Source organism: Mastigoproctus giganteus, chromosome 8 (genome assembly GCF_048544385.1).
Source record: "Mastigoproctus giganteus isolate SK-2022 chromosome 8, ASM4854438v1, whole genome shotgun sequence".
Classification (NCBI taxonomy): domain Eukaryota; kingdom Metazoa; phylum Arthropoda; class Arachnida; order Uropygi; family Thelyphonidae; genus Mastigoproctus; species Mastigoproctus giganteus.
In genome coordinates, this window is record NC_143582.1 from 113,360,887 (window position 1) to 113,387,096 (window position 26,210).

At 39.7% G+C, this 26,210-nt stretch overlaps 1 protein-coding gene across 2 annotated transcripts in view; it reads right to left on the bottom strand.

The window, feature by feature from the left end:
- The window catches only part of Nedd4 (E3 ubiquitin-protein ligase Nedd4), an 811,340-nt gene that overhangs the window by 775,469 nt on the left and 9,661 nt on the right, over positions 1–26,210 (bottom strand). For both annotated transcript variants that reach the window (XM_090378867.1, XM_090378869.1), the window contains exon 2: positions 11,320–11,396. In XM_090378867.1, the coding sequence (XP_090234993.1) occupies positions 11,320–11,396 (77 nt within the window). The remainder of the gene's footprint in view (positions 1–11,319; positions 11,397–26,210) is intronic.

Here is a 26,210-nt window from a genome sequence, read left to right on the forward strand (position 1 = left end):
TGGTTAATTGATTTCTCCATTACTTTAGAAAGAGTAGCATTACAATGGGACGATAATTGGATGGAAGGGATTTAACACCCTTTTTAGGAACTGGCTGAATATGAGCAAATTTCCAAGCAGAAGGAAAAAACACCTTTGAATAAGAAAGTGAAAAAAGGCGGCAAAGAACAGCAGTAAGTTCAGGAGCACAGGTTTTGAGAACAAGTGGAGAAATACCATCAGAACCTGGAGCTTTCTTAGTCGAGATTCATCAAAATCGTTCTGACATCCTTTTGACGGAAGACCACAGGAGGCATTTAATGGAGCATGATGCGAATGGTGGGAGGTGTTTTACCAAAATCATTAATACATGAGTTGGAAGAAAAATGGGATGCTAGCAGGTCAGCTTTTTCCTTGGCTGAAGTGAGAACAGAACCATCTGGTTTTGACAGAAGTGGGAGCAGAGATGGGCAAAAGTTGTGGCCAATTGCTTTGGCAAGAGACCAGAATGCACGGCAACCATTAGGGTAAGAAACAAGTTTTCTATTCTTAGCCTGTTCAAAATCTAGTTCAGACTGATTAATGACTGCATTACAATTGTTGTGATGCTTTGGTGTAGGCAGAAAATGAAATTGAAGAATTTGAAACAAGCCAATTCCTCTTTATCTAAACCTTGGTTTTCCAATAAATGGAAAACCAAGGTTTAGATAAAGGACGAGATTTTAAAGTGGAGTGTGGAATAAAGGATTCCATTCCTGCAAGAATAATTTCACTGACACGATCTGAGCAAACACTGACATCAGAAGTTTTGAAACAGTAATCTGACCAAGGAAAAGAAGAAATGAAATCTCACAGGTCATTCCATTTTGCATTCTTCTAATGCCAAACAATACGAGGTTGGGAATAGCCATGAGATAAAGGCTCCATTGGAGAAGAGACAATCACCAAGTTGTGATCTGGGGACCACTCACTTTGACTGCGTACTTAGAAGAGTTGTTTGTGAGAAAGAGATCAAGTGTATTGGCTGTATGGTTACGATTGTCTGGTATTCTTGTAGGTAAATGAACAATCTGTGCAAGGTCATTAGAAATTGCAATAGCCTCAGAATCTCGACCAGCTGGGTCGGTGAGACTAGAAAACAGAAGCCAGCTGGAGTTGTGAACATTAAAATCACAAAGGAAAATTACCTCACTGTTAGGAAAGTTGGACTGGAGAAAGTCAAGTTGCAAAGAGAGGAAGTCAAAGAGCTCCAAGTGATTAGTGGAGTTTGGAGAACGGTAGAGACAACAGATGAATTTGACAGATTGAGGTAGAGAGATTTAAAGCCAGAGAAGATCAAAAAGAGGAGTTTCCAAATTACCAGGCCTCTGACAGGGAATATTGGAATGGACATATGCACAAGCACCACCTTTGAGGTTAAAGGAATCATGCAGCAAATAATATGGACAACTGAGATGAGCAGTGGTTTCGATAACTGAGATTCTGTCAGAAAAAGTACAAAGCAGGCTGTAAGTGGAAATGGACATCATTGAGATTAGAACTGAGACCATGTATATTTGTGTAATGAATTGGGAAGCGTTTAGGAGTTTTAGATCTTTTTGCAGATAAGCTTACTCTATTAGTTTGACAATTCATGGTGTATTCAATAGTAAGAAAAAGTGCGGGGAGAGGACAAGCTGTCTAAAGTAATGAAATTTTTAGATACTGCGTACACATGGTAGGAATATACCCAGATTCTTGACTTAACGTAGCCTCAACAATGACCCCCGCATACACACTACTCAGACTCCCTCCAGTCACTATCTGGCAGAGTAGAGGTAGCAAGATTATACACTAGCTGATCTGGAAGTCTCCTAAAGAGTTATCAATAGGTTCTTTCCGGTATACTAACTAGCGGCCGGCCTGCGCACACTGCTTTAGAACTGTACTCTCGAAATGTAAGGAAGATTAGATCTTGCCATGATGTTCGTCATAACCTCAAAAGTCATTAGTCATACTGCATGATGGAAGAGATGGGGAAGGGTTGACCGGAACTTAGCTCTGGAGGCTAAACATGGGTTCCACCACTTCAAGCCTCCAATAAGCAAAGTGGTGGTATTGCACTGGTTGAAGAGGGTGATCTACCACCAAGTATTGCCTGGTAACACAGAGGGGCAGCATTCCTCCATGTGGTGTGGGCGACACACCTCGACCCCTGCTTACGTTGGTTCATACCTGGGTGGTCACCCACAGTGTGCTTGTGCATGGAGGTTATACCCAGGAATACTAACAGTCCCACCATAGTGAAGGTGCAAGCAGAGGATTTGGCTGACACAGACCGTCCGGACTTTGCTGAAATTGGGTCTACTTGACTTGAATGTCACCCGAATATCAGTTCCATCAGCGTTTTAGACTCCCAGGAAGCAAGTACAGTTTTAGACTCCCAGGAAGCAAGTACAGATTGTCTGGCATACCTGAGAGAATATCTGTGACAACCTCAAGGACCATTGGTAACTGACTTTATTCTCAAGCTTGTATTTTACTATTTTTTTTCTAAGATTTCCATGTGTTGGAATATGGTTTTTTTTTTTTTTTTTAGGAGCATTAGCAACTAAGGCCATATTGCTCCGGGGACATGCGGTGGTCATTCCCTGACCTTTCCACATACTCCGTATTTGGTGGTCACGGGCTCGAACCCCGGTCTAATCAAGAAGCATGTACTACGCACTGCTGCTCCTGACCACCTGGCTACAGAGGCACCATTGGAATATGCAGGATGGTCAACTTTGCAATTTGGACAGGTAATTTTTGTAGCTATACAGTCACTCTGTATGTAGTTTGAGGACCCACATTTGGGGCAGATAGGAATACCTCTACATACAGATTGAGAGTGACCATACTTTTGGCATTTATAACATCTTAAAGGGTTGGAAAAGTAGGGGGAATGCTTTAAAAAAATAACCTGCTTTTACAGAGGTTGGCTGGTTGGACTGGAATTTTTCTGGCGCATTAGCAGCAGTGGCTATTATGTGCCAAGACAAAGGTAAAAATAGATTCTGGTAACTTTAAAAGTAGTTATCTGGTCAAAAGATTAGATATAAGTATAAAAGGCAGCATACATTCTAAAAATATAAAACTTATTTTATATACATCAATATAAATTAGCAAGCTGTAAAAAAATATAAAAAGAGCAGACACTTTGCCATTGTCGAATAAAATCTGAATGAGTGTATAAGGCTCAATCAGGTGGTTAAAAGCAGTAAAACACATTATTAAAATCTGGGCACTCGATTAAAATTTCAGGGATAAAACTGTATCACAGGACTCACATAAGAGGGTCAATAGCCCTCAGCAAGAAAGAATGCGTCAGATGACTGTGTCCTATGCAGATCCGTGCAAGAACAACATCCTCCTTACGATTCCTGTGCAGACTAGACAGCCACAGTTCAATTACAAGCTTTATCTGATGTAATTTATTGATAATCTGCCTATTCCATGAATCTTGCCATTGAGTGTGAATATTTTTGTGTATTATTTGCATGTAGTCTGTATAGGGGACTGACACTGCTGATAATCTGATCAAGAGTATTACTATCTCCGGTTGCCCCTTCGAACATGTTGCTGCAGAAAGCAATCCTCCAATAAATCCATGAAGTCTGTAATTTGGAATTCTTCTGGAATCCACAAGACTGGAATTTGGGGACTACAACGTCTACAGAAAGGATAGACAGGATAGGAAGGGAGGAGGGGTTATGCTATTAGTTAAGAAACGCATAAAATCCAAGGAAGTGAAGCCAGTCGATATCGCTGGACAGTGAGTGTCGAGTCAGTTTGGTGTGACATAAGCATTGGGAGATCAAAATTGAGACTAGGAGTGTTGTTGTTTTTTTGTTGTTGTAAGGTTTGTTGGTGCATCAGCAACTATGGCTATAATGCACTGATTTCTGACTAGTATGTCTTTGTTGTTGATGCTGATTCTGATAAAAATTTAAATATTTAAATAAGGTGGTATTTATTAATCAATTTTAGGAAAACAAAAATGTCATCCATATCTTGACGATCTTCTAGAACATTACGTAGTGTTAATTGATTGCAATTTTTGAAAAGTAAGGAGAAAGCAGTTTTTCGTTGTCTTAAATATAGTGGGCATTCAATAACGATATGCTTTACAGTGAGTGGACATGAACAGTTACTGCATTGTGGGGCATCTTCCTTTCTTAATAAATAACTGTGAGTGAGGTATGTGTGACCAATGCGCAGTCGCGCTAGTACAGTTTCTTCTTTTCTATTTTCCCTTAGACTGGATCGCCACTGTTTGGGTTCTTTCTTTATTTCAAAAAGTTTATTATTTGTTTCTTTTTCCCATATATGTTTCCACTGTTCTTTAGAGGTCTGCTGTATAATGGATTTAAAGTCAACATAAGGTGTCCTGAAATTGGAAGAAATAGGATTGGAAGCATTTTTGGCAGCTAAATCTGCCTGTTCATTTCCTGGGATTCCAGAGTGTCCAGGAATCCAACAAAAAATTATGCGGTGACCACGTGCATGAATTGCCATTAACTGAGTCCAGATTTGTTGTACCAGAGGATGACTGTTGGGGTGTTTACCTTGTATACAATTCACAGCACTTAATGAATCGGTATAGATTATGGATTGAGTATATGAGGCTTCTTTTATTTTCTCCAGGGCTAGTAAAATACCATACAACTCAGCAGTAAAATTACTACATTCTGAAGGGAGCTGTTTAGCGATGATAGCATCCGGCAGGACTATAGCTGTACCAACTTTACTGGCAGTCTTGGATCCATCTGTATATAGCTGCACGTAACTGCTAAACTGAATTGAGTGGGCCAGATGTAATTGTCTGATGTTAATATCTGGAAGATTATTCTTTCCCCATTTCTGATAGTATTTTTCAATATCTATCGTGGGTATTTGCCATGGCTGGATTTGCATGCTAGTATCCTGCATTATGTCATTCATGCTGAGTCCCCAGCTAGTGTTTAGAGCTTGAAGCCTAATGCCAGATGGTTTGTTGATACGTGATTTAGTACGATAGAGGTTTTCCCATTTTGGTCTGAAGAGATATTGCCATATCGGGTGTTGTGGAAAGCTGCTGATTTTCGCAGCATAATTTAGGAGAAGAATTTGCCACCGAAGGTCTAGTGGCGGTTCATTGGCTTCCGTATATAGACTTAATATGGGAGATGTACGAAAGGCACCCAGTGCTATTCGAAGTGCACTATGATGAATGGGATCAAGCCATTTCAGTACACTTGGCCTGGCTGAGGCGTATGCAGGAGATGCATAGTCTAAGCGGGATCTAATTAATGAGCGGTATAAATGTAGCAACATGTACCGATCTGCACCCCATGACATAGAGGAAATTACTCTGAGAATATTTAGTTTCTTAAGACAGCTGGTACGAATATATTTTATATGTTCAAGGAAGTTTAATTTTTTATCAAGTATTATACCAAGAAAAAGAGTGCTTGGTTGAAATGTAATAGAATGGGAGTCTAACTGGAGGTTTGGATCAGGATGCAATGTACGTTTACGACAGAAGTGTACTGCAGTTGTTTTCGGTTTAGAAATTCTGTAGCCATTGTTTTTGGCCCAAGAGACTATTCTATTAATGGTGACTTGTAGTTGTCTCTCAATAAGTCGCATATTTTGAGAATGACATGAGATGGCAAGGTCATCAGCATACAGGTATGCATCAACTGTGTTAGGTATACTATTAGTTATAGAATCGATCCTGATGGCAAAAAGTGTTGCACTCAGCACTGAGCCCTGGGGAACTCCCTCTTCTTGAACATATGTGCCAGAAAGTGACGAGTGGTAGAGGACTTGGAAGGATCTGTTAGATAGGAAGTTCTGGATGAATTTCGGGAGATGACCCTGAAGACCAGATTTATGTAAGTCCCGAAGAATCCCATAACGCCAAGTTGTATCAAATGCTTTCTCGATGTCAATGCATATCATAACAAAGTGCTCATTTCTTAGAAAGGCGTTCCGTATATTTGCTTCTGCTTTAATAATGAGATCGAGCGTCGATCTATTTCTCCGAAAACCATACTGGCTTGGACTCAGAATGTTTTGAGTCTCCAAATACCACGTTAGTCGGGTGTTAAGTATTTTTTCCATTGTTTTTCCCAAGCAACTTGTTAAGGAGATAGGTCGATAGTTTGTTGGATCTGTGTGGTCTTTTCCTGGTTTCGGGAAGGCTAGCACATAAGAATGGCACCAGCTGGTGGGGTAGTATTCCTCTAAGAAAATTCTATTATAGAGTAGTAAGAGAGCACTTAATGATCTTTCACTTAAATGGGAAATCATTGAGTAATAAATTCCATCAGGACCTGGAGCACTGTTTTTCACTTTTGTGAGCGCATTAAGCAATTCAGTCATGGTCAACGGCAGATTGTATGAATGTTGGAGAGCGGTATTAAAATTCAGTTTATACTTTTCTGTATCGCGTTTTAGCATCTGAAAGGCTGGTTCATAGGCGGAAACAGCTGAGAGTGATTCAAAAGACGAGCCAAATGCATTAGCAAGTTCTTCGGGTTCAGAAATTTCCTTTCCTTTCAGAAATAGAATTGGGGAAGTAACAAGTGGGTATTTGCCATTGATACGTTTGATATTTTTCCAGACTGTAGCAGTATCTGTGAATCTGTTTATTGTGGCAGCATAGCGTGCCCATGCTTCTTTTTTACTTATCCGTCTTATAAAACGAGCCTTAGCCCTTGCTCTTTTAAACTGTAGGAGGTTGGCTGTGGTTGGATGTTTTCTAAACTGATTCCAGGATTTATTTCTTTCAGTTTTAGCAATGCTACATGCTTCGTTCCACCACATTTTTGGATGGAGTCGGATTTTAAATGATGATTTCGGGATAGCGGATTCAGCTGCTGTCATTATTCGTTCTGTGATATAGCTTACTGCAGAATCGATCTTCTCAGTAGCAATGATAGTGGAATCTAAATGAGCTATTTCTTGATATTTAGCCCAGTTGGCCTTGTCAAATTTCCAAATTGTTCTAATTCTGTTGATCGGAGGAGAACTTGTACAGAAATTACAGATGATCGGAAAGTGGTCACTACCAAGAGGGTTGTCAGTAACTGTCCAGTCTATGAGAGGAAATATTGTTGGAGAACATACTGTTAGGTCAATGGCAGAGCTTGAGCCAGATGGTACATGAACATATGTGTGATCACCTGTGTTTAAAATAGTTAGATTGTGTTTATCCAAGAATTTCTCAATTATTTTCCCTCTGCAGTCAAGTTGTTGAGAACCCCATAGAGGGTTATGGCCATTCCAGTCGCCCAGAATACAGAAAGGAGCGGGTATTTGTCCTACTAGGTCATCTAAATCAGCAAGGGTGAAAGCGTGGTTTGGTGACAGATACAATGAGACTAATGTTATCGTTATGCCAATGGTGATACGGGCTGCAACTGCCTCCAACGGTGTTTGCAAGGGAACAGGTCTGGAGGGAATTGAAGAGTTTACTAACAGCGCTACTCCTCCATGTGCTGCATTAGAGCAGTTTCTATCTTTTCTATACATGGTGAAGCGTTTAACTGTTATAGATACTGCATTCGTCAGGTTTGTTTCTTGTATGCATGCTGCGATGGGCTTATATTCACTTAGCAGATCGTAGAGGTCATCTAAATTAGCACGAAATCCGCGACAATTCCATTGAATCACTGTCTGCATTGTTTGGTTTTAAAAGGAGGGTTTGGTTTCTTACGGCGGATTTTTTTGTTTGCGCTTGTCTACTTTTGCTTTTTCTTTTTTTGTGAAGATTGGCCTACCGGTGTCAATGTCATCCTCTGGATGAATCTCAAGAATTGAGTCATCTTCTTCTATCTTTTCATCAATATCCATGGTATCGGATATAAATTTAGTAGTGTTGCTTCTTTCAGGAGTCTTGGCTCGTTCATTTGGTTGTTCATTAGGCTTCTTATCTGGAGGTATTGTTACAGGAGTATTTGCTTCTCGAGTAGCATATTTAGGAGTAGGTTTTTCCTTTGATGAGGAGAGGAGCGATTTAGCCCAACCAGATATTGAGATATTTGGAGGGACTGAGCAGTCTGTCTGAGTTTCTACTGAGCGTAGCCGTTGGGTAACTGAAGCATATGTAGGTGACTTAGCAGGTACTGCAAAATGTTTTTTAGCTTCTTGATAGGATACTTTCTGCTCAATCTTATATTTTTGAATATTCTTTTCTCTTTTCCATTGAGGGCATTCCTTAGAGAAGGCAGAGTGGTTACCATGGCAGTTAGGACAAATTTGCACTTCGGTGTTACAGTTTGTGTGTGTATGCTCTTTTGAGCCGCAGTTAGCACAAGTGGCTACACTTCTGCAGACAGCTTGGGAATGACCAAATTTTTGGCACTTAAAGCGCCGGACTGGATTTGGAATGTATGGTCTTACTTGGCATCGAAGATAACCAGCTTTAATAGAAGAAGGCAGATTTGGTGTTTTGAATGTTAGGATCACCGTGCGTGTGGGAACAGGTTCTCCATCTCTTTTAATCACAATTCTTTTGGCTTGTACTACGTTTTGATCTCTTAGTTCATGCACAAGTTCATCCTCTGATACGTTTAATAAATCCCACTCTGATATTACCCCTTTAGAGGAGTTTAAGGTGGCATGTGGGGTAACCTTCGTGGGAATTCCACCGAAAGTAGATATTTTCAACAGCCTCTCAGCATGTCGATGTTCTGTCATTTCGATCAATAAATCTCCGGATCTTAATCGCCGAACCATTTTTGGAGGGCCAGCCACATTTTCGAGACATTTCTGTATCAAAAATGGGGACAGCTTACTCAGTGGTTGGTCTGTGGAGGACTGTAGTATTAGAAAGAGTGGTGTGATCTTATCCATTCCTTCTTTTTTTTTGTCTCTTAGCATGGGATACATTTGTGTCGTCATGATCTGGATTATGTTTGTCCAGTTCTGAATCATAAGATCCACACGAGGACTGTTTATTTTTGTCCATCGTTGCTCCTTTTAGTCCTGGGAGAGTGGATTTCTTCTCCCAGACTTCCAGCCCCGCCACGTGGAGGCAGGAGCAGTGCCACCTAGTGGCCAAGCGGTTGGAGAGGTTAGTTTGTTAGTGCGAAAATTAATAAATATACTAGGAAAAGAAAGGTAATTTTCCTTTCTGGGTTCTTACTTAGGACCTGTTAAGTACAGAACCACTTATAAAGAAATAAGGATGAGAAAAGCACTGGAAAGAAAATATAACGAAATCACTTAGTAAGAGCACTATATATCACTTGGGAAAATCACTTGGACACTATCGCTTGGCACTCGGGGCCCGAGTAGGAGTGTGCTATAGGCCTAATGACTCTGATGAGTATAATAAAAACTGTACAGGGAAATAGAGTGGACCAGTAAATCAGAGAGTCTTATAATGGGGGATTTTAATTTCCCAGATATTGACTGGAATTTGTGGGTTGGTCACTCACACAATAGCAAGGCTTTTGTGGATTTATTGGATGATTGTTTTCTACATCAGCATGTTTGGGAGGCAACTAGAGGGAGTAATACTCTTCATCTGATTATCAGTAGTGATTCTTCATGCATTAAGAATCTGCAGATAAAGGAACCACTAGGTAGCAGTGATCACAGTGTGCTGAAGTGGGATTTACTCAAAGAGGTAACTGTTGTTGTTGTTGTTATTTGGTTTTTAGGAGCATTAGCAACTAAGGCCATATTGCTCCGGGAATATGCGGTGGTCATTCCCTGACCTTTCCGCATCCTCTGTATTTGGTGATGACGGGCTCGAACCCCGGTCTAATCAAGAAGCGTGTGCTACGCACTGCTGCTCCTTCCCACCTGGCTACGGAGGCGCCTTCAAAGAGGTAACTACATCAGGGGTAAAGGGAAGGGTTTCTGCTTTCGTAAAGGTGACTACGATAGTCTGAGACAGTATTTAAATTCTATACAGTTAGACCAACTGATGATGTTACCAACAGCGAATTCAAAATCGGAAGCATTCAAAGAACTTATCTTGGAAGCTACTAGGCTTTACATACCAAAAAATATTGTTCAAGGTTTAGGCCTAAATGGATATCAGATGAACTAATGAGACATATGGCAGAGAAGAAAAATGCATGGGATACATATAAATTAACAAGTGACACAGAAGCCTATGATAGATACAAGTTGATCTGTAACCAATTTACAAAGGAGGTTAGGCAGGCGAAGGCAGATTATGAGAAAACTTTGGAAAGGGATGCAAAGAAAAACAGCAAAGAGTTCTTTACTTATGTAAACTCTAGAAGAAAGGGGATGAATCAGAATGGTCCACTTGATATCGATGGGTCAACTGTTGATGATCCTGCTCAGGTAGCTAACAAACTAAATGAATATTTTGCATCGACATTCACACATGAGGAGTTATTCAGTGAGGGGAATGCCAGAGGTGTATTCAACTCTGGCAGTAAGCTAGATAATCTTGTAATAACTGAGAGTAAAGTGGAGAAGAAATTGTTGAAGATAAACACAAGAAAGGAACATGGGGTGGATGGGATCTATCCAGTTATATTAAAGGAGGCAGCAAAGGAAGTAAGCAAACCCTTAGCCATAATTATGAGAGCTTCCTTGGACTCAGGAGAGGTATCCATAGACTGGAGATGTGCAAATGTGACCCCAATTCACAAAGGAGGATCAAAGGCTGACACAAGTAATTATAGACCAGTGAGTTTAACTTCTGTTCCAGTAAAATTAATCACCACCTTGTCCATGGTGATAAAATTCCTATATATTATTGACAGAATCCTAAGAACTGTTCCAGCAGCTTGTCTGCACTGCTCAGAGAATTATAACTGACTGCACAATTACTCTGATCTTTTTCATTCTCTACTATTTCAAGTGTGGTACCACCCCAATTAGTATATCCTTCTAGGATTACTGCTGCCCAAATTATCTTGCTTTAATCAATCTTTATCACGCAGTACAAATTAAATCACAATTGCCACTTCAGTCCATTTTTCCTAATTTATTCATGTCTTGTTGGAGTAGCATACCTTTATTATTCTTCTGGATTGTTCTTCAAAAATGTAAACTGATCTGTGAATGCTTCAGAGATATAAATATACCTGGCTTTTTTAAGTCTCTCTATTTGACTGATTAATGAAATATTAAATCAAATTTAATAATTGCAAAATAACCCTTAATAAGAAATATTTAATATCTGTAATATTTTACATTAATTTTTTTTTTAATTTAGTATTAATATTAGCCATATGGTGCCAGGAAGCCACAGACTTTTGCTGCACTCCCCAAAAAAATATATAAATGAAAATAATAAATTTTTAAAAAATTATTATTTAATACTCTCTTTTTTTTGTTTACCTTGCTCCAAATATATCCTTTTTAGCAAGATTATGACCAGCAACAATATTCAGTCGTAGCAAGCGGGCAGGTTCATCCTACAAAGGATAAGAAAAATAAAAATTGCGCATAAAAGTTGTTTGGAATATATAAAAAGAACAAAAATAAATATTACAAAAACTCTTTAAAATCCCTGCACTCTTAGGCATATTTAAGTGCCAGATTTTAGAGAGAGAGAGATACATAGGCTGAGAAAATTTGCAGAAGCACATTTCGATGAATATTAAGAACTAACAGCTGAACTTATTTAAATCTGTATAGAATTGCAATTGTTATATTCAGAAAATATAATGGTGGCAAATATTTTTCCTTTTATAACCATTATAACTATAGAGAAAGAGAGAGAGAAAAATAGGGAGAAACAGAGAGAAATATTCAAGGTCACTCACCAGCCTTCTCTTTTATAACATTAATACAGAATGGGAAGCCAGACCTTGAGCATATCCCCTGATGTTGTCCTCCCTACTTTAGTCGGCAGCCCACAAGGCAGAATGCGCTAGTCCCAAAGGAACTAGTAGTTGTTGGTGACCCTATTGTCAGGGAAACGGGAAACATGCTTTGTAAAAAGGATAGGTGGAACAAGACCAGTGTATATCTGCCAGTGGCAAAGGTTGATGACGTTGTAGAGCAGATATCATCTTTTAAGGGCACAAAAGGTGATATAGTTGTACACATTGGCACTAATGATATTAAGAGTAGGAGACCGGCGGAATTACTTAACAAGCACAGGTCACTGTTGAAAAAAAGCCGCGAATTAGGGTTGAATTTGAAAGTGTCTGCAATTCTGCCCAGATACGATAGGAGGGAGTATATGATGAGAGCCCTGTCGATCAATTCGGCCCTGGAACGATTGTGCAAGGCTCAAGGGGTAGAATTTTTTTTCAGCCTGGTCTGTACTTGTTAACAGGAGAAACTGCTTCTACAGGGATGGGATACACTTAAATAGAAAGGGTGCAAGAATGTTTGCTGATAATATCGAGGCAGTGTTAGGCGGGTCGGAAAACTGCTAGATTGGGGGATACAAGGACTAATAGATTAACAGTAGCCACTGGCAGAGGTGAAAGTGATTCTTGCACTGCTCCTACTGGAATGAGCCGCAGCCTGGAAAATAAGATGCAGGATATTTCAGAGACAGCTGGGAATCATTGGGGTACAAGTAAACACATGGGTTGTGTTAGGGTAGCTAAGAAAAAGAACAGGTGCATGTATACTTGCGTGTACACCAATGCTAGGAGTTTAGTAAATAAATTTGATGAATTTGAGGTATTGCTCAAAACATCAAAGGCAGATATTGTGGGGATTTCAGAGACGTGGTGTCACACAGATATAAGGAATGAAGAACTGGAATTTGGGGAATACAATGTCTACAGAAGGGATAGACAGGATAGGAAGGGAGGTGGAGTTATGCTATTAGTTAAGAAATACATAAAATCCAAGGAAGTGAAACCAGTCGACATTGCTGGACAGTGCACTGTCGAGTCAGTTTGGTGTGACATAAGCATTGGGAGATCAAAATTGAGAATAGGAGTGTGCTATAGGCCTAATGACTCTGATGAGTATAATAAGAAATTGTACAGGGAAATAGAGTGGGCCAGTAAATCAGAGAGTCTTATAATGGGGGATTTTAATTTCCCAGATATTGACTGGAATTTGGGGGCTAGTCACACACACACACTAGCAAGGCTTTTGTGGATTTATTGGATGATTGTTTTTTACATCGGCATGTTCAGGAGGCAACTAGAGGGAGTAATACTCTTGATTTCATTATCAGTAGTGATTCTTCATGCATTAAGAATCTGCAGATACAGGAACCACTAGGTGGCAGTGATCACAGTGTGCTGAAGTGGGATTTACTCAAAGAGGTAACTACCATCTACGATGGACTGAGACAGTATTTAAATTCTATACAGTGGGACCAACTGATGATGTTACCAACAGCAAATTCAAAATGGGAGGCATTCAAAGAACTTATCTTGGAAGCTACTAGGCTTTACATACCAACTAAGAAATATTGTTCAAGGTTTAGGCCTAAGTGGATGTCGGATGAACTAATGAGACATATGGCAGAGAAGAAAAATGCATGGGATACATACAAATTAACACGGGACACAGAAGCCTATGATAGATACAAGTTGATCTGTAACCAAGTTACAAAGGAGGTTAGGCAGGCAAAGGCAGTTTACGAGAAATCTTTGGCAAGGGATGCAAAGAAAAACAGCAAAGAGTTCTTTACTTATGTAAACTCTAGAAGGAAGGGGATGAATCAGATCGGTCCACTTGATATCGATGGGTCAACTGTTGATGATCCTGCTCAGGTAGCTAACAAACTAAATGAATATTTTGCATCGACATTCACACATGAGGAGTTATTCTGCGAGGGGAATGCCAGAGGTGTATTCAACTCTGGCAGTAAGCTAGAGAATCTTGTAATAACTGAGAGTAAAGTGGAGGAGAAATTGTAGAAAATAAATACAAGAAAGGCACCTGGGGTGGATGGGATCTATCCAGTTATATTAAAGGAGGCAGCAAAGGAAGTAAGAAAACCCTTAGCCATAATTATGAGAGCTTCCTTGGACTCAGGGGAGGTATCCATAGACTGGAGATGTGCAAATGTGACCCCAATTCACAAAGGAGGATCAAAGGGCGACACAAGGAATTATAGACCTGTTAGTTTAACTTCTGTTCCCGGAAAATTAATGGAGGCACTGGTTAAAGAAGCACTGCAGGATCATCTAGACAAGACTTCAGTTATAGCTCAGACACAGCATGGTTTTGTTAAGGGGAAGTCTTGCCTGACCAATTTGATTGGATACTATGATGCAGTCACAAAAGAACTGGATGCAGGGAATAACTTTGATATTATATACTTGGATCTTAGAAAGGCTTTTGATACTGTTGCACGAAGACTGCTGCACAAATTGGAGCAGTGTGGCATTGGAGGCAAATTGCTGCTATGGATAAAGGGGTGGTTGAGGAGGAGAAGACAGAGAGTGGTAATCAATGGACACTGCTCATCATGGACTAATGTTATTAGTGGAGTCCCTCAGGGTTCAGTATTGGGTCCATTATTGTTTTCTGTATTTATAAATGATATTGATGATTATATAATGTCCAAGTTTGCAGACGATACGAAGGTTGGAAGGGTTGTCAAGGACACTACTGACACTATGCTACTGCAACAGGATCTGGAAAGTTTGAGCAGATGGGCTGAGAGGTGGCAAATGAAGTTTAACACTGACAAATGTAAAGTACTACATATGGGAAACAGTAACCCCTGAGCAACGTATCAACTCTGTGGTAGTACACTGACAGTTGTAGAGAATGAAATGGACCTGGGGGTGGTTGTGCAGGCAGATATGAAGTTTTCTGAGCAGTGCAGACGGGCTGCAAGAGTAGCTCATGGTGTATTGTCGATGATATATAGGAATTTTTCTAGCAGGGATTAGGAGGTGATTATTCCCTTGTATAAGGCAATGGTCAGGCCACACCTAGAGTACTGTATACAGGTCTGGAGGCCTCATTTCAAGAAGGTTGTAGAGATGCTGGAACGAGTACAGAGAAGGGCAACAAGATTGGTGAATGGAACAAAGTGCTCTTACGAAGAAAGGCTTAAGTTTTGCAAATTACAGTGTCTGGAGACTAGGCACCAGCGAGGTTATCTGATAGAGGTGTATAAAGCCTTGAATGGTTTGAGCATGCTCAATGCTGATGGGATTCTTCCTCTTGCTCAGAATAATCAACTGAGAGGGCATAAATTCAAATTGAGGAAAGACAGATGTAGAATAGACGTGAGGAAATTTGCCTTTAGCCAGCGGGTGGTTGGTTGGTGGAACAGACTTCCATCCCTTGTCGTGGAAGTTGATAGCCTAAATAAGTTTAAGGCTCAGCTGGACAGGTATTTCGAACGAACAGAGAGGTGAAGTGGAAGTGGTTATTTTTTATTTAGTTATTTATTTATTATTTTTTTTTTTTTTGGCTGATGCTGCATAAGCTTGCTTTCTTGCATCAAATGCCTCTGCTAATGCTAATGACTAAAGAACTGCTAATGAACTGTAAGGATAATTATAATAATGGCAAAAACTTTGACTGTATGGAATTAAATCTCTTGGGGAGGGTGGGTGGGTGTGTGTCAGTAAGACACTTTATGGAAAATAAAGAGTCGAAAATGCTTACACCTCTTTCTCCACAGTCAATCTCTCGCTTTGGTCTGAACTCTTGTAAAATGACAAAATGGTCACCAGCCCTAATTACTTTCCCAATGTTGGCATTGGGAGAGTAATTCAGCGTATATTAGCTGCCTGCAGTCTCTATAGGGGGGCTAAACAGGCTACTGTTGTTGTTCTTGTTGTGGGGGGTTGCAGTGATATGGCAGCAATATCAGCCAGTTCATTACCCTTGATCCCAAAGTGGCTTGGAATTCAGCAGAAACAGATGGCGAAGGAACACTCAGAAGGAGAATGGAGCATGTGCTGGCCCCGAGTCAGGTGCGGATGAGGATTATGTCCCTGATAAAGCCTGTAGTATACTTAATGAGTCTGTATACACCATACACCTCTCATAGTTGTAAGTTTCAATATGGCCAAGGCTAATTCAACTCAGCTGTATATATATGCTGCATTCGCAGGGAATCTTCCTAGAGATAGTACTACCTGGAAAGACAGTGGCAGATCCAATAGATAACTCTGACTTTGCATGCATAAGATGACTATGTCCTATGCGGAGACAAGCTAGAACAACTTCCTCTCTATGGTTCCTACACAGACTCTTCTACCAATGTTGGAAAACGGGCTTTATCTGATATAGCTTATTGATCTGCTCATGCCAAATTGTTGTCATTGGAAGAGTAATGCAAAGTATATTAGAGGGTCAATGTCCTTGTAATTGCAACTGCCGCTGCTTGGACGATACTTTCTGTGATAGGCTTTACTGCCTCGTTAATTGGTTCCTGGCTAACTGTAGTAATATTAAACATTGCCAAATGTCTAAAGGCATTCCAGTCAACGTGATCAAACTTCCACCATGGTATCCTAGACAGGTGGCATTGTCTCCCATTAGAAATGGTAGATAAATGGTAGATTTATGGGAGTGATCACTCCCATAAATGTTTTCTTCGACCTCCCATATACACAGAGGCAGGAGGGAAGCAGAGCAGCCGGAAAGATCAATGGCAGTAAATGTACAGGTAGAAAATGTGGAAAAAGGTATTAGATCCCGCATTTAGAAGGGCCAGATAATTGTTTTCAAGCAATCGCTCAATAATCTGATCCCTTCTATTGAACAGAACTACCCCACAGAGTATTATGTCCATTGAAATTCCCTAATAACAGAAAATGGAGGTGGCAATTGCTTAAAGAAATCAAGTTCTGCCTGGGGGATGTCGTTCCCAGGTGGCAAACAGATGGAGCAAACAATTAAAAGGAAACCTACTGTACAACAAACTGCTACAGCCTCTAGGTTGGTGGTAAGTGGTGTAGCTTGAAATGAGGTGTGGTTACCCACAAGAATGGAGACTCCTCCATGGGCAAGTCCATCCTCAGCTCTGTCTTTGCGAATAACTGAACAGTTACGCAAGTAAGGGTCTTCATATACCTTAAAATACATCTCCTGTAAGCAAAAGCAAGTTGCCTCATTCTTACTCAGCATAATCTTGATGTCATCACTATTTCTACAGAATCCACAGCAATTCCATTGTAGAAATTTAAATGTAACCATTATTTAGATTTGTTGGGTCGTCAGTTGACTTCTGAAGGGCTGATGGCTTTGTTTTCTGTCCTGGATTTTTCTTTATTTGGAAAGACAAGGCATTGGCCCGCATCCATTAATTCTTCTTCTGCAAATAGTTCCACTACTGATTCATCCTATACCTCCATATCTTCCACATCCATTGTTTCTTGGATTATAGGTGGCTGTTCCAATTTCTTTGGAGTTTCTTTAGTACTGTGTTTTGGAAGTGGTGGAGCACTAGGAGGTACAGATATAAGAGTGGCAGCTGAGAGTGATTTTTGGGTTGGCTTTTGGGAACTTAATAGGGTGCAATTGGAGTAAATGATTCCCTTGGTTAAATAATCATATCAATCTGGGTCCCGATGGTACTCTTCCCAGAAGCTTTCTAGGCATATGAGGGCTTGGTGCTATTTATTGGTTGGATGCATTTTCTAGCCTCTTGATAGGATATGTTCAGCGGTTTTTATTTTTTGAATTTCTTTATCATCTGGCATGCTTGAGAGTATGCAGGGTACTCTCCTTTGCAGTTAAGTACAATTTGGCTTAGAAGTTAAACATTCCTTGCTCTCGTGATCTTTAGCACCACAGCGAGCACAGGCAGGGGAGCCACAACCTGTTTGTGAGTGGCTGTACATTTGGCATTTAAAACAACCCAGTGGGTTTGTGATGTAGATCCTCACTAGGTAGTTTAAGTAAACTGCCTTTATGGAAGTTTGAATACATGAGGTGCTGAATATTAGGATGAAAACTCGAGTAGGGACAATATTTCGATCCTTTCACATCAGTATTCTCTCGACAGCTCTCAATCCTTGGTCTCTCAATTCAGAGACATGGTCTCACTCTGATATGACACTACATGAAGAGTTCAGAGTTTTATGGGGGGGGGAGGGTAATGACGGGACTTTCAGAAGTTGCTTTGCATGTTTTAAGCTTGCAGCCTCAACTAAAATGTCTCCAGAATGCAGCTTTTGATGGATTTTGGAGATCCTGCCAACCCTCCCAATCCTTTCTGGATGAAGAAGGGTGACATTTTCCCAAGTGACTGCTCTCTGGTGGAATGGAGAATGAAGAAAAGTGGTATTACTGATGGTGGTCTATCCTCAGTTCTGGGTCTTTTTGAGTTGGTATTATTAGTATTAGCCATATGGTGCAAGGAAGCCTATGACTTATGCTGCATCAGCCAAGAAAAAAAAAATAATAATAATAATAAAAAGCAGTGTGTGTACCCTGTATGCACAAAAGATGTTTTATTTTATGTGAAAACATCTACGGCAGCACTAGAGTAAAACTGTTTAAATATTTGAATGGTTTGATCAAAACTTGCTTACTTATGCCACTTATGATCAAAATCTTGCATTTTATTCTTGCATAATATTACTACCCACTTTCTTGCATAATATTCTTCTTTTATTCTTGCATAATATTATATCGAAATCTTATTGCAATTGTAAAACCGTTTAAATTTTTGAACAGTTTGATCGAAACTTACTTATGCTACTTAGAAGATTGATGTTGATCAAAATCTTCAGAAGCAGATTTTATTAAAATCTGCATTTTATTCTTGCATAGCATTCTACCCGCTTTCTTGCATAATATTATTACCCACTTTCTTGCATAATATTCTGCTTTTATTCTTGCATAATATTACAACCTGCTTTCTAACGTAATAATATGCTTTTATTCTTGCATAATATTACCCACTTTCTTGCATAATATTCTGCTTTTATTCTTGCATAATATTATTTCAATTGTAAAACCATTTAAATTTTTGAACAGTTTGATCGAAACTTATTTACGCTACTTAGAAGGTTGATGTTGATCAAAATCTTGAGAAGATTTTATTAAAGTCTGCATTTTATTCTTGCATAATATTCTACCTACTTTCTTGCATGACATTCTACCTGCATTCTTGCATAATATTCTACCTACTTTCTTTCATGATATTCTACCCGCATTCTTGCATAATATTACTACCCGCTGCTTACTCTACTGAATGTTAGAGTCACTCACTAGAGTAAAATTATTACCAATCAATTTTACTCTAGTACTGCCATAATGTTTTCACATCAAAAATTTTGTTAACAATCAGTTGTGTCATATCAGTTGCATCATTTCTGTTACATTGATTGCATCATTTCCATTACAAGAAAATTTCGTTACCAATCTATTTTACTCTAGTGTCACCATAGATGTTTTCACATCAAAAAATAATAAAATTTTAAAAAAATAAATAAAATTTTTAAAAATAAGTAGAAGAAAATTTTTAAAAAATAATTAATAAGATAAAAGGAAACAGACAACCTATGCTCTTCCCTCCTCCCGTAGTTACACTGTTCAACAAAAAATTTTTTTGAATTTGTTTCCTTTCTTAAAATAGGCAAACTTTGCTAATTTTGGGTCGAGAAAAATGAATATGACTTCAGAAAGTTTTTATATTAGCTCTAGTTTTTGAGATACAGTACTTTTGCTATTGTCTAAGAATATAGTAATTTCGGTAGCAGTAGGAGTAAACAGTAATATAAAAACAATCTCATTTTTACATTTTCTTGATACAACATAAATTACAGTAGTTTTTAATTAAAACATAGGAACTGAAAGCACTTTCTCAAAATGTGGCCTATTCACGACAGTGCCTTCTTTTCGCTTGCCGCTTGTATTCCACTTCCGGGACATCTTTTGTTACTGTCCAACAGTAGTCAGCAAGCATAGAAGCATTCCACCTACCCTGATATCTTCTTTCCATTGCTGAAATGTATTGGTGGAATCGCTCACCATGCTCGTCACTCACTGCACCACGGTTGTCAGAGAAAAAGTCCAGATGAGAGTCGACAAAGTGGATTTTCAGTGACATGTTGCAGCCTAATTGATTGATACTTTTCTAGAAAGTTGTTCACAGTCTCAACATAGTTTCCAGCTGTGTGGTTTCCCAGGAAGTCATGCACAACACTTTTAAAGGCTTCTCAAGCTGAGTTCTCATTATCCAGGAGTTGGATAATGAGATCCTTTAAAATTTCACGAATTTGCAGACCAAGAAACCCTTAGCATCACTCAACAGTGGAAATTGTCCTCTCAGGTACTTGAAAGCTTCTCCATCCTGATTCATGCCCCCCCTTTTTTTTATGAAAACCCCAAACACGAACGGTATTAGAACCTACAGTACATAGTACCATGCTTGGGTTAGAAGTTGAGAAGACGAAAGAAGATATTTGTTGACATTAGACTTGAACTTCTGTAGACTGTTCAGGAAATACGTACGAAGGACGGTTGTTCCAGAAAACAGTAGTTGAATGAATAAATGTGGAAGATAAAAAGTTGGTTCTGTGAGTTTGAAGTTGGAAAGTAAATGGATGTTGGCTGGTGGCAGCATGTGTTCAGAATGTTTTGAAAGAGAGAGCAGGAATTATAGACGCCAATTCAGAAGAACAGTGCCCATGGAAGTATACTTTTTCAGAAAAGGCATGTAGCAGAAACAGTACATCTATGAGACAGCAAGTGGAGAGACTCAGTTAGAGATGAATCATTAATAACAAAGTTCTTCATGAGTTCCAGTTTGATGCGTAAAGGGGACAGAAGAATTTTGCTTCAATCAACCAGAGGATTGTGCTGGACATTTTTTTCCCCCGAGGTGCAGATTTTCCCTTAAGAGGCCAGACTTTTCTCTTGTAGTATAAGGACCTAGCCCAACTGTCCCACTCACACAGGAAATAGCAGTACTCTATGTATTCCAACTACATGTCCAGCAGTATTGCAATCACCTTCAGGTCTCCACAGATCTGCCATTGGTGGTCTTTGTACTTCATCGCTTTCAGAATTAATTTCATATTCTCATGTCTCCTTCATGTGGACAGCATGGCCTAAAGGAATTGCAGGAAGAGCATTGTGGAGAAAAACAGCTTTTAAACTTAGCTTTGATGAGTATATGAATAGCCACCAGTCCTGTGGGTTGTGCTCCACATTCAAAGCTGTCATCAAACCATTGACATCACAGCAGGTAACAAAGTTGTTTTCACTTTTAAAATATGGAGTCAAAGTAATCTGGCTGGTCCTGTACAAGGACACCTTGGCATTTGTTTGCAGAAGATTCCACTGTTGGAGCCTTGATCCCAGAAGCTCTGCTTTATCTTTCGATAGATCTAGGTCTCGAATCAGATCACTTAGTTCACCTTGAGTGATTCTGTGTGACTCACTCGGCGACTCAGGTCCTGGCACAAAATCAGGATCCTGTGATGTTGAAGGCCCAGGTTGACCATTCCTCACACTGTCCCCATCTTCATCAGACTCCAAAGTGTACTCTTCTGGAGGATGAGGCACAGGCAGACCATCCCCATGTGCCACTGGTTGGATAGCTGAAGGGACGTTGGGGTATTCCATAGTCCACTTCCTTTTTTTTGACATGCCATGCTGAAGAGGAGGCACCATGCAGAAATAACAGTCATTTACATGATTTGAAGGCTCACTCCAAATCATCGGGATGGCAAAAGGCATTGGTCCTTTGTTATTCAACCATCCACGGAGATTTGCAGCACATGTTGCAGGAAATATGAGGTGCCCAGGGTTTGTCTTCATCCCCTATCTTACAGCCAAAATAATGGTAGTAGGCTGTCTTCACAAGTGGAGTCAATCAGCATTTCTGAGTGGAAAATGTCATATCACCACACACATAACAAAAATTGTCAACACTGTTAACACATTTACACGGCATCCTGGCTTTTTATGTGATTTTTGTCCATAAACCCGAAAAAAAAAAAATGAACATCACTTGCAAGGTAAATGATACACAGAAATAGAAATACAGAAATACAAATACAAAGAAATACAAATACACAGAAATACAAAAAAAAAAAAAAAACACATGGCGTATCAGTTCCTGTTTCAGTGTTACCAACCTATCTATTCTCTAGACTCCAAAATTCCCTAGTACAGGTCGCCCATCACTAATCTGGTTCCACCAATAATTCAGACAATTTCCGCGAACATAATTTCAAATTTCCCGGGTCGGTGCACCGACCTGCCACTACTGTTTTGGTGGCGTTGGTTCCAGCATCAGCTGTTGGCACGAACTCGTAAACACTGGCAAGCCATTCCTACTTGTTTAGCACGTGCTATTCTGGTAGGCTTATCTCCTTTTAGAAGAACTTCACGTCATATTGCACATTTCAACTAAATCAAGTTATTTTCATGCTTTAAATTTGTGCTCCCCAAGTACAGGATCTTGTTAACAAAAATTTGGTTCAAATTCGGAATGCAGAGCACTGTGATCACAGTGTGCTGAAGTGAGATTTACTCAAAGAGGTAACTAACATCAACGGTAAAGGGAAGGGTTTTGCTTTCATAAAGGTGACTACGGTGGTCTGAGACAGTATTTAAATTCTATACGGTGGGACCAACTGATGATGTTACCAACAGTAAATTCAAAATGGGAAGCATTCAAGGAACTAATCTTGGAAGCTACAAGGCTTTACATACCAACCAAGAAATATTGTTCAAGGTTCAGGCCTAAATGGTTGTCAGATGAACTAATGAGACATATGGCAGAGAAGAAAAATGCATGGGATACATACAAATTAATGGGTGACATGGAAGCCTATGACAGATATAAGTTGGTCTGTAACCAAGTCACAAAGGAGATTAGGCAGGCAAAGGCAGATTATGAGAAATCCTTGGCAAAGGATGCAAAGAAAAACAGAAAAGAGTTCTTTACCTATTTAAACTCAAGAAGGAAAGGGATGAATCAGATTGGTCCACTGGATGTTGATGGTTCAACAGTTGAGGATCCTGCTCAGGTGGCTAACAATCTAAACAAGTATTTTGCATCTACATTCACACATGAGGAGTTATTCAGGAAGGGGAATGTCGTAGGTGAAGTAAACAATGGCAGTGAGCTAGATGATTTTCTAATAACTGAGAGGAAAGTGGAGGAGAAATTGTTGAGGATAAACATAAAAAAGGCACCCGGGGTGGATGGGATCTATCCGGTTATATTAAAGGAGGCAGCAAAGGAAGTAAGCAAACCCCTAGCCATAATTATGAGAGCTTCTTTGGACTCAGGGGAGGTACCCATAGACTGGAGATGTGCAAATGTAAACCCAATTCACAAAGGAGGATCAAAGGCTGACACAAGTAATTATAGACCTGTGAGTTTAACTTCTGTTCCAGGATAATTAATGGAAGCACTGGTTAAAGAAGCAGTGCAGGATCATCTTGACAAGAATTCAGTTATAGCTCAGACACAGCATGGTTTTGTTAAGGGAAGGTCTTGCCTGACCAATTTGATTGGATACTATGATGTAGTCACAAAAGAATTGGATGCAGGGAATAACTTTGATATTATATATTTAGATCTTAGAAAGGCTTTTGATACTATTGCACATGGAAGACTGCTGCACAAATTGGAGCAGCGTGGCATTGGTGGCAAATTGTTGCTATAGATAAAGGGGTGGTTGAAGGGGAGAAGACAGAGAGTGGTAATTAATGGACACTGCTCATCGTGGACTAATGTTATTAGTGGAGTCCCTCAGGGTTCAGTGTTAAGTCCATTGTTGTTTACTGATTTTATAAATAATATTGATGATGGTATATCAAGCTTAATGTCCAAGTTTGCAGACGATACAAAGGTTGGCATGGTTGTTAAGGACGCTACTGACGCTATGCTGCTGCAACAGGATCTGGAAAGGTAGAGCAGATGGGATGAGAGGGGTCAAATGAAGTTTAACATTGACAAATGTAAAGTACTACATATGGGAAACAGCAACCCCAGAGCAACGTATCAACTCTGTGGTACTACACTGACAGTGGTAGAGAATGAAAAGGACCTGGGGGTAATTGTGCAGGCAGATATGAAGTTCTCTGAGCAGTGCAGACGGGCTGCAAAAGTAGCTCATGGTGTCTTATCAATGATATACAGGAATTTTTCTAGCAGGGATAGGGAGGTGATTATTCCCTTGTATAAGACAATGGTCAGGCCACACCTTGAGTACTGTATACAGGCCTGGAGGCCTCATTTCAAGAAGGATGTAGAGCTGCTGGAACGAGTACAGAGAAGGGCAACAAGGTTAGTGAACAGAACGAAGGGTTGCTCTTACGAAGAAAGGCTTAAGTTTTGCAAATTACAGTGTCTGAAGACTAGGCACCGGCGAGGTGATCTGACAGAGGTGTACAAAGCCTTGAATGGTTTGAGCATGCTTAATGCTGATGGGATACTGCCTCTTGCTCAGAATAATCTGAGCAAGATTGAAGCCTCAGTACTGAAGCCTATAACAGCTACAAGGTGATGTGTAATAGAGCCACAGAAAAGGTTCGACAGGCAAAGGCAATTTATGAGAAATCACTAGCAAACAGAGCAAAGAGGGGGGATAAAGAATTCTTCACATACATAAATGCCAAGAAGAGCAGGACAAACCAGATCGGACCTTTACGTAAGGGAAAGGGGATAGTAATAAATACACCAGCTGCCGTTGCAGATGAACTCAACAGTTATTTTGCATCGATATTTACAAATGAAAAGCCTTTTGTGGCAATGGGAAATTGTGGGAGTGAAGTTAAAAAATATGTAATTAATGATATTGAAATTTCGCAAGATTATTTAATGAAAAAACATTCGAGCCTACAGACCAGTAAGGCTCCTGGAGTTGATGGAATATACCCTATAATCTTAAGAGAGGTGGCAAGCGAGTGCATTGAACCATTGGGGCTAATTATGCGAGCATCACTAGACTGCGAGCATCACTAGACATCACTAGAGATAGGGACGTGATAATCCCATTATATAAGGCTTATGTTAGACCACACTTGGAATACTGTGTTCAAGTGTGGAGACCGCACCTAAAGAAAGACATCGAGCTTCTTGAAAGGGTGCAAAGAAGGGTAACTCGCCTGGTGAGATCGGCAAAGGGCGTCCTTATGAAGAAAGACTTCGAATATGTGGGTTGCAGAGTTTGGAAACTAGACACCTTAGAGGAGATTTGATTGAGGTGTTTAAGTCTCTGAGAGGCATCAGTAAAATGAATGAGGACAAAATTTTCAAGATTATAAATGATGCTAGAACTAGGGGACATAAATTCAAGTTACGGGGGGAAATGTTTAGATTGGACTGCAGGAAGTTTTATTTTAGTCAGCTTGTTATAAATTACTAGAATAATTTGCCTTCATGGGTGGTAGAGGCCGACAGTTTGGGGAAATTCAAAGGTCATCTGGATAGCACTTTCGGGTAAGGGAAGCGCATAGGATGATAGATTTAATTTCCTTTTTATTTTTTTTTTTTATTTATTAATTATTATTATTTAGTTATTTATTTTATTTATTTTTTTGTTTTTATTATTGTTTTGTTCGGATTTTTTTTTTGGCTGGTGCAGCATAAGCCATAGGCTTTCTTGCACCATGCAGCCGTTACTAATACTAATAATCACCTGAGAGGGCATAAATTCAAATTGAGGAAAGACAGATGTAGGATAGATGTGCGGAAATTTGCCTTTAGCCAGCGGGTAGTTGGTTGGTGGAACAGACTTCCATCCCTTGTTGTGGAAGTTGATAGCCTAAATAAATTTAATTAAGGCTCAGCTGGACAGGTATTTCGAACGAACGGAGGGGTGAAGTGAAAGGGTTTTTTTTTGGCTGATGCTGCATAAGCTTGCTTTCTTGCATCATATGCCTCTACTAATGCTAAAGCCCGATACACCATTCTCCGAATAGTAAAGATTGGTGCTAGTTCTGCTGATGGGGTTCTGTCAATGATATGCATGAATTTTGCCATTTTGATTACCCCATTATATACAGCAATGGTTCAGCCACAGCCTACATACAGGTGTGGAAGTCTCATCTGAGGAAGGATGTGGAGCTGTTGAATGGGTGTTGAGAAGATTAGTTAAGGAACAAAAGGGTACTTTTACTATGAAGACTTCAGGTCTGAAAATTTGCAGTGCTTAGAAATCATTTTGAAATCACTCTTACCAGTTCTCCTCACACCTGCAAGGAGAAATAATCAGTGTTTAACACTTTAATCAAATTCAGTGAACTAAACGCTGACAGCATTCTTATTCTTCTCTGAAAAACACATTAAGGGTTATAAATTAAAAAAGGATTGCATACAGGCTAGATATGCCAAAATTCCCTTTTAGCCATAGAGTGATTGA